Here is a 13525-nt window from a genome sequence, read left to right as displayed (position 1 = left end):
AAATAAACATGTAACCTGAAAAGCATATGTTTCCATGACAGATTAGCAAACCAAGATATAAAATATTAAATAACCAGTTTCCAAGCAATAAAGATATTTTATTCAACACACAAATATTCATCAAGCACCTACTATGGGCACATGGTAATTGACATAGCAGCAAAACAAACTCATGGAATATAGTTGCAACCTATATTCTTTCTACTGAACCATCAATAAAGCACACAGACCGTATCCAAAAAATTGTCTAATGAATGAATAACCAGGAATCAATCAATCCACCAAGAGCATGCCTATACTCTCAAAAATAACTACAATTTACATACATGATTTATTTTTTCCTGCAAAGAATCCTATTTGCCATGCAAATAATTTCATTTCTACACAGTTATATTTTTCAATTCCCTATATATACTTAATTTTTTTCCTATTAGTAGATACTGTCTAACCAAGTCACTTCTATTTAGCTATGTCAAATTTGCTTCAGCTAGCTCTTAATCGTATTTCTCATTTTCATCTGGCCAGATCAAATATATTTTCCTGGCACATGGAGAGAAAATATAATAAAATTTCTAAATACCACCTCTGCAGCATCATACCAAACAGTAATATCATTCCTCCGATCTTCAACAGATCAATCAAAGTGGTACATTTATACCTTACAGGTTTATCTTCATCTCTTAAAATAAGCTCTTGACCTGTCTTTTACCCCAACATATGCAAGAGCTGACGGTAAGAAAATGGTCATAAACTTAAGCTACATATATGTTTATAAAATAGTGTTTAAGAACATTTTAATATTGATTATATAAACATATGACTAATTCCAGTGAAGTAAAATACATTACAACAGAAAGCCAGATACTATAGATCCTTGATTGCTACGTATTGAGAATCTCTTTAATTTTAAAGCCTGGCCAAAAAAAGTTTGTTTAAAAGGTCTTTTGAAAATGATAGAAGTCCATAACATCAGCAAGCATCACCTTTAAATAGGAACACTACATTCTCACTCTGTTTATGATTAAGAGAATATTTTAGGTGGCTGATTTTTTTATATTCCTACCTGTTATTCTGAATCAAGATGGCACCCTCTGTAAAAGGATCTTACCTGCAGAACATCTTGGATCTTCACCCACACGTCTGCCATGTCATACAATTTGACATCTTCATGCTGAGTCAGTGGAGTCACAACAGTATCTTGCAGGTATCCCAGGACCACAGAGTGTGCAGCAGCTACAGCATTAAACTTGTCAAACAGCAACTCCAGCAGTTCTAGAAGTAACCTAGTGAAAAAAATAAACATTTACATACAAACAAACACAAAATGATTGACACTGGCCTGCAAGAAAAACATCAAACTAAAGTGAAGTAGCACACTACCATGTAAACAGCTCACTAAATTTCAACAGATTTCATTTCAAACAGTAATTTTGAGTAATTTTTGAAAATGTATCTAAAATTTATCTAAGTGTCAGTTTCCTCTGCTATAAAATGGACATGGTGAAGTCAGACAGACAAAGACAAGTATTATATGATCACTTATATGTGGGATCTAAAAAATAATACAAATGAATCTATATACAAAACAGAAACAGACTCACAGATGTAGAAGACAAACTTATAGTTACCAAAGGCGGAAGGGAAGGGGGAAGGATAAATTCGGAGTATGGGACTAACAAATGCAAACTACTATACATAAAATAGGTAAGCAACAGAATTTACTATATAGTGCTGGGAACTATATTCCATATCTTATAATAACCTATAATGGAAAATAATCTGAAAAATATATATGTCTAACTGAATCACTTTGCTGCACACCTGAGACTAACATAATATTGTAAATCAACTATACTTCAATTTAAAAAAATGGACACAGTGTAAAAATTTTAAAGACAATTGTAAAGTCCCTAAACCAGCAGTAGCAGCTCAATAAACATTTGTTTCCTTTTTAACATAATTCAGTGATCACTATACTCTCTATTTATATAGGTAGTTTTTCTAAGGAATTCAGGCAATTTTTCAGACAACAGTTTGAATGTTACAGAGAATGTGCTATTCTCTAGCAATAAATTGGGCACTTTGGTAAGGACACTAATCCTTTTAGTCATGGAAAGCTGCGCTTACTCCCATTCAAATGTATGGCCTAACTTGCCTGAAAAAACTACACACCTGCCGAGCAATCTGACTTTCACCACAGGGAGCAGCTTGGACCTCCGCATTATCTCATTTTTCATCTTGAGAGATGGACACATATTATTACATCAATTTTATATACTCAAGGACACAAAATGAGGTTGCAAGGCAGCTGACCCTAGAACAAAAGTTGATTTCCATGTCAGAGCACTGAGCCACCTACCTCTCTCTATAGTTTTACAGTGTAGATGTATATTCAGAGATGGCTCAGAGTTTCATGTCATGGATGCAAAGTAATTCTCCCATCACTGAGCCTTACAGCATCACTGATCACTCACACTTGGAATCATCCTTTCCTCCTCTGAAGTTGTATTTTATTCCACTTTTAAGGACCTTATCACATATGGCTCACATATGTGACTCAATCAATGTGGGTCACATTTATTTATATAGACATTTTACCTCCCTTCCCCATTATTAGCCTTTTAGAGCAGGCACTGCTTTATACATCTCTGTATACGCAGGAGCACTCAGAACAGTGATCAGCAAATATTTGCTGAATTAATTTAATGTGTATACCATGAATGAGTGCAGACAATTTTGGAATGTGACCTTTATTGTATAATCTGTGGCTCTCAGTTCATAGTTCCTAAGTAGACTTATAAACCAACATGCAAAGTAGAAAAAGCAAAATATCTTGTCAGCAATGTCGATTAACAAGATTTTATTACCATAAATAAGAGGCTATAACTACAATCTCATCAAAACGTATAGCATAATATCTATTCCTATGGCTTCTTTATTGCCCAATTACTGTAATTAATGTGCCAATGTGACAGCCAATAATTATCTTATGATAAAACCCTAATATCTCTGACACTTTGATTTAGACAAGACAGAATCAATAAAAATGTACATATTCCTCCAAGTCTAGAATATACATATATAATCCAGAAATTACACATCGTATTTGTAAGTAGGAGCCATTCTACCTTTGAATGATGATTTTTTAAAATCTTTTAAAGGTAAATTCATATTTATACTCACATTTACCTAAAACAATTCTTCACTTTCATCTGTGTTATATAAGAACTACTCAAAATCAGCAGAAAGAGGTACAAAGTACAGGAAGATGTATCTAACTTAACAACTAAAATAGTTAATTCAGTGTAGGTAAATAATCTGTGTAAGACTGGTATCTGGCATCATACAGAGAAAACACCTGATTAAGTAAGGTTCTACTTTTCCAATAAAGATTTATGCTGAGTATGTAGAAGCCTGTGGTTCCCAAATGTCAATCCACAGACCACAATGTATTTTTCAGTGGTAGACAGAAAAATAAGACCATATATTCACGTTTCACAAAGGTAAATTTGTTTGATATTTTTGGTATTCTCTTGGTAAGAAAAATCTGTTATTTTCTTCCATGACTGCAGTTATATTGCCAAATGTCCTTACTTGACAAAATTAAAACGTAGTAACCTTATGCTATACCCCAACATTTCTGGAATGATTTTAATTTTTATTTTATATTGGTGTATAGTTGATTTACAATGTTGTGTTAGTTTCAAGTGTACAGTAAAGTGATTTAGTTATACATATATCTATTCTTTTTCAGATTCTTTTCCCATATAGGTTATTACAGAGTACTGAGGAGAGTTCTCTGTGCTATACTGTAGGTCCCTGTTGATTACCTATTTTATGTATAGCAGTAGGTACATGTTAATCCAACCTCCTAATTTATCCCTCTCCCTCACCTTTCCCCTTTGGTAACCACTAGTTTGTTTTCTTCATGCGTCTTTCTGTTGAAATGCTGTCGATTCATGACATTCAGAAGCATAAGGCATGCTGGTATCCAACTTCCCAATGGCATGAAGTTCTAGGTACAGGCCTACAAACCAGCAATAAAGCAGAAAACACTGGAAGAGGAGTGGCTCCTCTGAATGGAGGGGCTGCTGTCTGGTTATCTCTAGGGCCACTAGACTCCATGACTGCACACACCTCGGCTGCCACTCAAGGACAAGAGCAACTCAGCAACCAGGGGCAGTGCTCTGTTTAGAAAAGAGACCTAAGAGGGAACTGAGGTGTAAAATGAGATCCACGGTATCTTAACAGTATGGAAATAGCAATCCCTGGATAAAATGCAACACACGACCACCTTCTGCCACACCTGGAGGATCAAGACCAAGATAGATGTGTTGTAGTGTGACTGTCAGAGCCATAAGACAGGTTACAGAAGGAAGAAAAAAAGAAGAGCCAGGCCAGAAATCAAGAGACTCTATTTGCCACTCTGCCTACTTTGATACATCCACCAATTTCAAAGAGAAGGAAGCTCTCCTCTGCCTCACCACAGCACAGTCTCGACAATACTAATAAAACCCGCAGCTCCGACATTAAAACTTAAAACTTCTGTGCTGCAAATGATACCATCAAGAAAGTGAAAAGAAATGGGAGAAAATATTTGCAAATAATTTACCTGATAAAGGATTTGTATCTAGAATACCTCAAGATTTCTTACAACTAGTAACAAGAAGACAACCAAATTTTAAAATGGACAAAGGATGTGAATATGCATTTCTCCAAAGAAGATATATGAATGACCAATAAGCAAACAGAAGATGCTCAACATCTTAGCCATCAGAGAAATGCAAATCAAAACCGGGAGATACCGGTTTTTGGATGGGTATAATCAAAAAGACAGACAATAAAAAGTACTGGTAAAAGGATGTAGAGAAATTTGAACTCTCATACAGCACTGGTGAGAATGTAAAAATGGTACAACTGCTTTGGAAAACAGCTTGGCAGTTCCTCAAAACATTAAACACAGAGTTACCATATGTACCCAGCAATTCCACTCCTAGGTATATACCCAAGAAAAACAAAAACACACATGTGCACAAAAACGTGTACACAAATGCTCACAGCAGCATTATTCATAATAGTAAAATATTAAAATAGTAGTAAAATAGTAATAGTAAAATCATAAAGTGGAAATAATCCAAATGTCCATCAACTAACAAATGGACCCAAAAAAACCGAGGTATATTCATACAATAGAATATTATTTGGCTATAAAACGAGATGAAGTACTGATACATACTACAACATGAACCATTATGCAAAGTGAAAAAAGTCACAGAAGACTACTTTGTGACTTTGTGTGATTCTACTTATATGAAATATCCGGAGTAGGCAAATTACACAGATGGAAAATATGTTAGTGGTTCTTAGGTAGGTGGGAATTACCCACTAAAGCATATGGGGTTTGTTTTGTAGGGGGGACAAAAATGTTCTGGAACTACAGAGCGGTGATGGTTGCACACCCTGTGAATACACCAAAAACCAGTGTTTCAATGGGTGATTTGTGTAGTATGTGAATTATATCTCAATTTATCTGTTTTTTTTGTTTTGTTTTTTTTTTAAATCATCAGCTGTGGCTCTGAGTCAGGACAGTGAGGGCCCAACACCTCCCCTGTGGTGAAGTAAAAACATATAGAACAGTGAAAAAAGGAAACTGATGTCTCAAAAAGTTAAGTATTATGAACACTGACTCCTTCAGAATCTTACTACCAGGAGGACATTAGCTTTTCTCTTTTGGTTCACTTGTTTTTTGTTTGTTTTTCCTTCTTACATAAGTAACCGGTAAAGAAACAAAAGATGCACATTCTTTCCCAACATTGATAATTCCTAACCCTGTAATTATGAGAAAATCTCTCAACTTCTTCAAGTGTTCCCATCTGTAAAACCAAAGTATTAATTAGTACCTGTTCCAGGAGCCTCACACAACTGATGGATGGATCACATTAGAAAATGGACATAATTAGTTGAGGTAATGGTACTGTATTAAAGAGAGAGAAGGTTTCAGGATCCCTTTGTCTGGATTTCTGGCTTGAGCAACTCTGAAGACAATGGTTACCCTTCCTGAGAGAAAAAGAAAGAGAAAGAGAGAGTGGGGAGAGGGAGAGAGAATGAGAATGAAGTGAAGACAGAAACTGTTGAAAAGGAGAGCCGTTGGGTTTAGATCTGAAGATGTTAATTTTTAGGTGTTACATACCGGTCCTTGGTTATGCAAGTCTGGAGCTCAGGAGTGAGACTGATATTGGAAATTTACAAAGTGATAAATATTTGAGAGGATGAGATTACTCAGGGATAATATGCAGAGTAAGACAAGCAAGCCAACATTCCCCAAAATAGCAGCAGTGAAGAGATGTTCAGGAAGTAGCGAGGCAGGAAAACGACGACAGGAAGGAAAATTGTAGAAGACAGTGGAGAAGAGAATAGCAACAGAGCCAAGGCTACATGGCAGCCAGCTGAGGTAAAGACAGAAATGTACAACTCACAGGTCCCAGTGACCTTGGCAAGAAGGGTTTCAGGGGAGCACTGGATGCTGAACTCAGCAGTGGGATAAGGAGTGAATGGCTAATAAGGGAAAGAATGCAAGTCAATCACACACTTTGCAAAGGCTGACCATTCCTCACCAACACATGCCCTCCTAAAAAAAGAAAATGAAAAAGCAAGTGACTCTCTCCCAATACAGCAAGAATAAGAGAGACCAGGAATCACTCACATAAACAAGACATAAAATGCACTAGTCTGGCCCAATTTAAAGCTACCAGAAATAAACTGAAATATGCTGTTAATATTCACATATACTCGCTGGCTACCCACCCAACACTAGATTGAGAAAACAAGTGTTTGCCTTTCACTGCAGACACACTCATGATAACCTGCACACACAAAGCCCCACAAAAGTCATCCCCTGAACTTGAGGACACAGGGAGGGGGAAGGGTAAGCTGGGACGAAGTAAGAGAGTGGCATGGACTTATATATACTACCAAATGTAAAATCGATAGCTAGTGGGAAGCAGCCGCATAGCACAGGGAGATCAGCTCGGTGTTTTGTGTTCACCTAGAGGGGTGGGATAGGGAGGGTAGGAGGGAGACGCAAGAGGGAGGAGATATGGGGATGTATGTATATGTATAGCTGATTCACTTTGTTATACAGCAGAAACTAACACACCATTGTAAAGCAATTATACTCCAATAAAGATGTTAAAAAAAAAAAAGTCATTCCCCACCGTACTCTGCCAACAAAACATTGACTAAATAAAAGAAGAAATAAAACATGACACTGCAACTAGCTCAGTTGCTTAAATCCTGTTAGGATCAAGGTTTTCACCACTGATCCAAAAGACAAAAGAGCAGGCAGAATCATTAAATTACTAGAGATTCCTTAAACTGAATTGAATAAGAAAAGGCCTCAGACAGGAATAAGCCTAAGAACCATAGAGATTAGAATTTCAATTAATTGCAATTTCTACCAGTCAGAAGAAAATCGTGCGTGTGAATGCGCACACACACACACACACACACACACACACAGGTTATTTCCAGAGTCACAAAACAGTATGCAATAATATGCAATACAACATCACAGTCACTGAAAGAATACTTCAATCCTGGGATGGCAATGTGGTATAAATGCCGGTATAAAGGACTGGCATTAGAAAGCTGGACTTGGTACCAGCTCTCTGCTGAATAGCCATGGGATTTTCAGTACATAATGGGACTGTTCCAAGTCTCAGGCTCCTCAAACACAAATTTCCTCAATTACAATTTCCTCATCACAAACTGTGAGAATTAAATGCAATAATGTAAGTGAAAGTATACTAAAAAGCAAGCGCAAAACAACAGTAAATTGCTTCCTATACACCTTTAATGGTTACCATCTAGAGGGGGAAAAGGGGGGGACAAGAGATACTCCAGATGTCCCCATGGCCCAGCTGCATCTCTGTCCTTCCCCCAGCTTAGTGAAGTCCTGCTTGTATTCCGTAAGATACACTAGTATCATCCCAGTAGAACCCCTCTTTAATTCTGTTAGTTGGAGGTGGGTTCTGTCACTGCTAACTGAAAGAGGTCTAATTCACAGAATAACAGCCAATTCCTTCATTCCCCTTTCATTCTATAATCTCTCAAAAAAAAGCAGATGATCACAATGGACTGAGAGAAGTGACAAAAGAGCAACATGCATGGCCTCCTGGGCCAGAGAGTAAGAACACAGTCCCTGTTTATGTGTGGTTATGTACCCACACCTCTCCCCCAACACATGGCCCAATGCCTAGAGTGGAAAAAACAGTTAAGTTGTGTGGGTGCCTGAGTACATATGAGTAAAAGAATGAGCAATTTAGGGTGGCAGTATTCGGAGAAGTCTAGGACTAGAGCCACCAACCTGGGGTCCTCTGCATGGGGCCAGGAGCTAAAGCTGTCATGATGGATGAGAGCCCTTAAACGGTGAGGCTGGAGTGAGATGATGATGACAACAACGAGGACCACAACAAAGACAATTACGTCTTCACAGCCACACTGATGACAACAGGCCAGGCATTGTATGAAGTGCACACTTTATCCTCGGGAGAACCCTATGACGAAGGTACTACTTTTATCCCCACGTTATAGACAAGACAACTAAAGCTCAGAGATAAAGAGAGACCATAGGACTCGATTTTGGAGAATGTTTCTTTTAAAGGATGTTAGGAAAAAAAGTAATTTAAGAGAAGAGGCCAGAGTTATCAGTACTATCAAATGCTAAAGAAACCAAGGCTGGAAAGAGCATCAACAGAACAGTCTATCCTGCCTCTATTTTCTCACTGCCAACCAGTTTACCCCTGGTACTCTACTAAAACAATTCCTGCAAAAGTCTCAAATCATCATTTTGCTCAATCTAAGATATACACACTACTCTATATAAAATAGATAACCAACAAGGACCTACTGTACAGCACAGGGAACTATACTTAATATTTTATAATAACCTATAAGGGAGAAGAATCTGAAAAAGAATAGATATATACACATGTATAACTGAATCACTCTGCTGTACACCTGAAACTAACACAACATTATAAATCAACTATACATCTAAATAAATAAATAAATAAGACCTCTTCAGTCCTTATTCAAGGAGGTGCAGTGCTTGTTTCTACTGACCACTCACTCCTCCTTGAAACACTGCCTTCCACTCTCCTTCCACCTCCCTGGTTGTGCCTTCTCAAGAATCTCTTCCTCAGCCTGTTCCTTAAATGCTGTCAACTCTTCTCAATCCTCATAACTCTCTCTGGGTGAGCTCATTCACCACTTATGTCTTCAATCATCTACCCGCTAATGACTCCCAAACGTATCTTCTGTCCAGATGGCTCTCCTGAGCTGTAGACATCAAACCTAACATGTCTTAAATAAAACTCATCATTCTCCTCCCCAAACCTACTTTTCCATTTACCAAACCTACTTTTCCATTTACCTAAGTCAGTGAACGGTATCACTTACCCCAGAAAATCATCCTCCCCTCCCCTCTTCCTCAAATCCAATCAATTACCAACCTCTTTTATTTCTACCTCTTTACTACCTCTACCATGGGCCTACTTTAGCCCATTGCCACTGTTACTCTGCTAATGCAGGCCTTGTAATTTCTTCCCTGGATTATTAAAACAACCCTTAGAGGAGTCTCCTTTCCTCCAGTCCTCGCCTCTCCCTCTCTAGACTGTAAATTCAATGAGGGTAAGAACTATGTCTGATTTATCACAGTATTCCAGTATTTGTCATAATAGTAAGCATATGACAGGCAATAAATGAGTACTTGTTCAAAGAAAGAATGAAACAATGAGCTCCAGCAGATGAGGGAGATAGAGACCGGATTACAGATAACAAGTGGCAAGGAAATACGTATTACTGACTGTAATCTCCTGGAAGGAAATTAGAGGACCACAACAAAAATATTTCACACAAAATTCTCCTCTCAAAAAGATAACCTCATCAACAGAAACATGAGAACGAAAAGAAATATAGTTACAAGCTGAAAGATATATATGCATTCAGAGCTAACTTTAATAATACTGTGTTAAAATCTATTTTGTATTAAAAAACATGAAACAGTCAAGAAGAAGCAAATATTTGTTCTTTAAACATACTTCCAATTACCTGGTCGGTTTTAAAAACAGCCTTCTTATAAATACAAGCAAAATGTTACCTATTCTCCCAGATAGCCTACTAACTTCCTACCCATAGCTACCCTTATGTATCTCATCTTGGACTGCCACCATGAAAAAAGGCAGAGGATTAAGGAGAAGAAAATGTTAAGGAATAGTCACAGTTGCACAAGTCAAGAAATGTCTAAGGTATAAAGCTGTATCATCAAGCTGTGAAAAATGTTCAATATTTAAGGTGAGATTCAACTATCTGAATCTAAATTTAACATCCAGGGAAACTTGAATTAGTCATTTGGCTGGAAAATCCATGTTAGCAGCCAAGAAGCTGCCTTACTTGGTCACGAAGTAAAGACACACACACAAGGTAGAAAATCAGTTCTGTTCTACTACTTATCTGCTGAGACCTTAATATCAGGGTTCTGCATTTTCGCACTGACAGACAAAGGCATTAACCACAGAATATTTATTTCCCTACTTCTATGTGCTAAAAGATAAGAAAATACTGAACTCTGAGCTTAGGTTTTATATGAAAAATTAAAAGAAACTGATCATCAATTATTTCATATCAAAATGGTCTTAGTTTTACACTCCTGTATCTCACATACACATTTTCCTAATAAGCTTGGCTGAGCTAATATTTTTCATTTCAAACAGGACATAGATGCCATTTAATCTTCAAGGTTACCTAATACCTACTTCTAAGGGATAGAGATTAGTTTCACCACTTTTATTAATAACAATCTTCATGTAAAGAGCAGTTACTATTTGAGGAGTGCTGACTAATTCTCCATCTGCACTATGAAAAGAACAGGAAAAAACTATTAGCAATATAGAATGAAACACAGTAAAAATAAAAAGAACCGGTCCTGGCTCTAGTAATTGCCTTCCTGTGTCACTTCCCCACTTGTCAAGTCAGCCTCTCATGCTCAGTTTCTGAATTCTTAGTAGATGACCTCGAATGAACTTCTAGTTCTAACGTGTGGCAAATTAGGGACTGAAATTAGAAAATAAACCCAGGCCCTTTTTCTTTGAATTAAAGTATTAGCATCATTCTTTCAAAAGTCTTTCCCAGGACAGTCTCCTCAACAAAAGATGATGAAAAAACTGAATAGTCATATGCAGAAGAATGAAACTGGAACACTCTCTTACACCATACACAAAAATCAACTCAAAATGAATTAAAGACTTGAACTTAGAACTGAAACCATATAACTCTTACATGAAAACACAGGAATAAGAGCCTTGACATTAGCCTTGGCAATGACTCTTTGAATTTGACACCAAAAGCAAAGATAAACAAGTAGAGAACCACATCAAATTAAAAGCTTCTGCACAGCAAAGGACACCATCAACAGAATGAAAAGCAACCTACGAATGGGAGAAAATATTTGCAAACCATATATCTGATAAAAAGTTAATATCCCAAATGTATAAAGAACTCACACAACTCAAAAAGAACACAAAACACAATCCGATTAATGGGCAGAGAAACTGAATAGACATTTTTCCGAAGAAGACATACAAATGAATGGATAAAGAAGATGTGGCACATATATACAATGGAATATTACTCAGCCATAAAAAGAAATGAAATGGAGGTATTTGTAATGAGGTGGATGGAGTTAGAGTCTGTCATACAGAGTGAAGTAAGTCAGAAAGAGAAAAAGAAATACAGTATGCTAACACATATATATGGAATCTAAGGGAAAAAAAGGTCATGAAGAACCTAGTGGCAAGATGGGAATAAAGACACAGACCTACTAGAGAATGGACTTGAGGATATGGGGAGGGGGAGGGGTGAGATGTGACAGGGTGAGAGAGTGTCATGGACATATATACACTACCAAATGTAAAATAGATAGCTAGTGGGAAGCAGCCGCATAGCACAGGGAGATCAGCTCGGTGCTTTGTGACCACCTAGAGGGGTGGGATAGGGAGGGTGGGAGGGAGGGAGATGCAAGAGGGAAGAGATACGGGAACATATGTATATGTATAACTGATTCACTTTGTTATAAGGCAGAAGCTAACACACCATTGTAAAGCAATTATACTTCAATAAAGATGTTTAAAAAAAAAAAAAAAAGAAGACATACAAATGACCAAAAGGTACACAAAATGGTGCTCAACATCACTAATCATCAGGGAAATGCAAATCAGACCATAAGGAGCTATCACCACACACCTGATAGAAGGGCTATCATCAAAAAGACAAGAGATAACAAGTGTCGGGGAGGATATGGAGAAAAGGGAACCCTTGTACACTGCTGGGTGGGAATGTAAATTGATGCAGCCACTATGAAAAATAGTATGGAGGTTCCTCAAAAGATTAAAAGAACTACCATATGATCCTGCAATCCCACTTCTGGGTATATATCCAATAGAAATGAAAACAGACTCTCAAAAAATATCTGCACTCCCATGTTTATTGCAGCATTATTCACAAGAGCGAAGACACGGAAACAACGTAAGTGTCCATCAATGAATGAATAGATAACATATGCACACGCACGCACAACTCCACGCTTCCACTGCAGGGAACAGGGGTTCGATCCCTGGTCGGAGAACTAGGATCCCACATGCTGCGTGGCATGGCCACAAAACACACACATACACAGACACACACACACACACACACACACACCGTGGACTATTATTCAGCCATGAGAAAGAAGGACATCCTGACATTTGCGACAACATGAATGAATGCCCTTGAGGGCATTAGGTTAAGTGAAATAAGCCAGACAGAGAAAGACAAATACTATATGTTCTCACTCATATGTGGAGCCTAAAAAAGCCAAAGTCAAAGGAACAGAGACTAGATTGGTGGCTGCCAGGGGCTACGGAAAACGGGAGATGGTGGTCAAGGAGTACAACCTTCAAGTTATAAGATGAATAAGATCTGAGGAGCTAAGATAAAGCATAGTGATTATAGTTAATACTGTATTATATACTTGAAAGTTACTAAGACAGTACATCTTAAAAGTTATCACCACAAAAAAGAAATGGTAATTATGTGATGTGATGCAGGTGTTAGCCAATGCTAGGGTGGTCATCATTTTACAATACTTAAGTATATCAAATCAACACATTGTATACCTTAAACCTACACAATGTTATGTCAGTTATTATCTCAATAAAGCTGGGGGAAGAAAAGCCTTTTTCACCCATTTGAAAAATCATATTTCATCATAATGGAACATTGGAAAATTTATCCACAAATCCACTTCCCAAAGACAAGAAAAGTTATGATTTTAGGTGTATATTCTTAGTACTTAGTTGTATACTGGTCTTAGTACAAGAACGTACAAGGTTTCTAGGGGACCTGTTTACGTGTCTCTAAGTCATCAGTCTGATTCTCAAGTGAGTCAATTAAGACTCATTTACTCTGTGGCGGCTGATCACACTTC

General features: G+C 37.4%; 1 protein-coding gene across 2 annotated transcripts in view; it reads right to left on the bottom strand.

Moving 5' to 3' along the window:
- Positions 1 to 13525, bottom strand: part of EXOC4 (exocyst complex component 4) — an 843793-nt gene that overhangs the window by 722623 nt on the left and 107645 nt on the right. For both annotated transcript variants that reach the window (XM_061198739.1, XM_061198740.1), the window contains one exon: positions 1109 to 1283. In XM_061198739.1, the coding sequence (XP_061054722.1) occupies positions 1109 to 1283 (175 nt within the window). The remainder of the gene's footprint in view (positions 1 to 1108; positions 1284 to 13525) is intronic.

The sequence above is a fragment of the Eubalaena glacialis genome, chromosome 8, assembly GCF_028564815.1.
Source record: "Eubalaena glacialis isolate mEubGla1 chromosome 8, mEubGla1.1.hap2.+ XY, whole genome shotgun sequence".
NCBI lineage: Eukaryota > Metazoa > Chordata > Mammalia > Artiodactyla > Balaenidae > Eubalaena > Eubalaena glacialis.
This window is presented reverse-complemented; position numbering and strand designations above follow the sequence as displayed.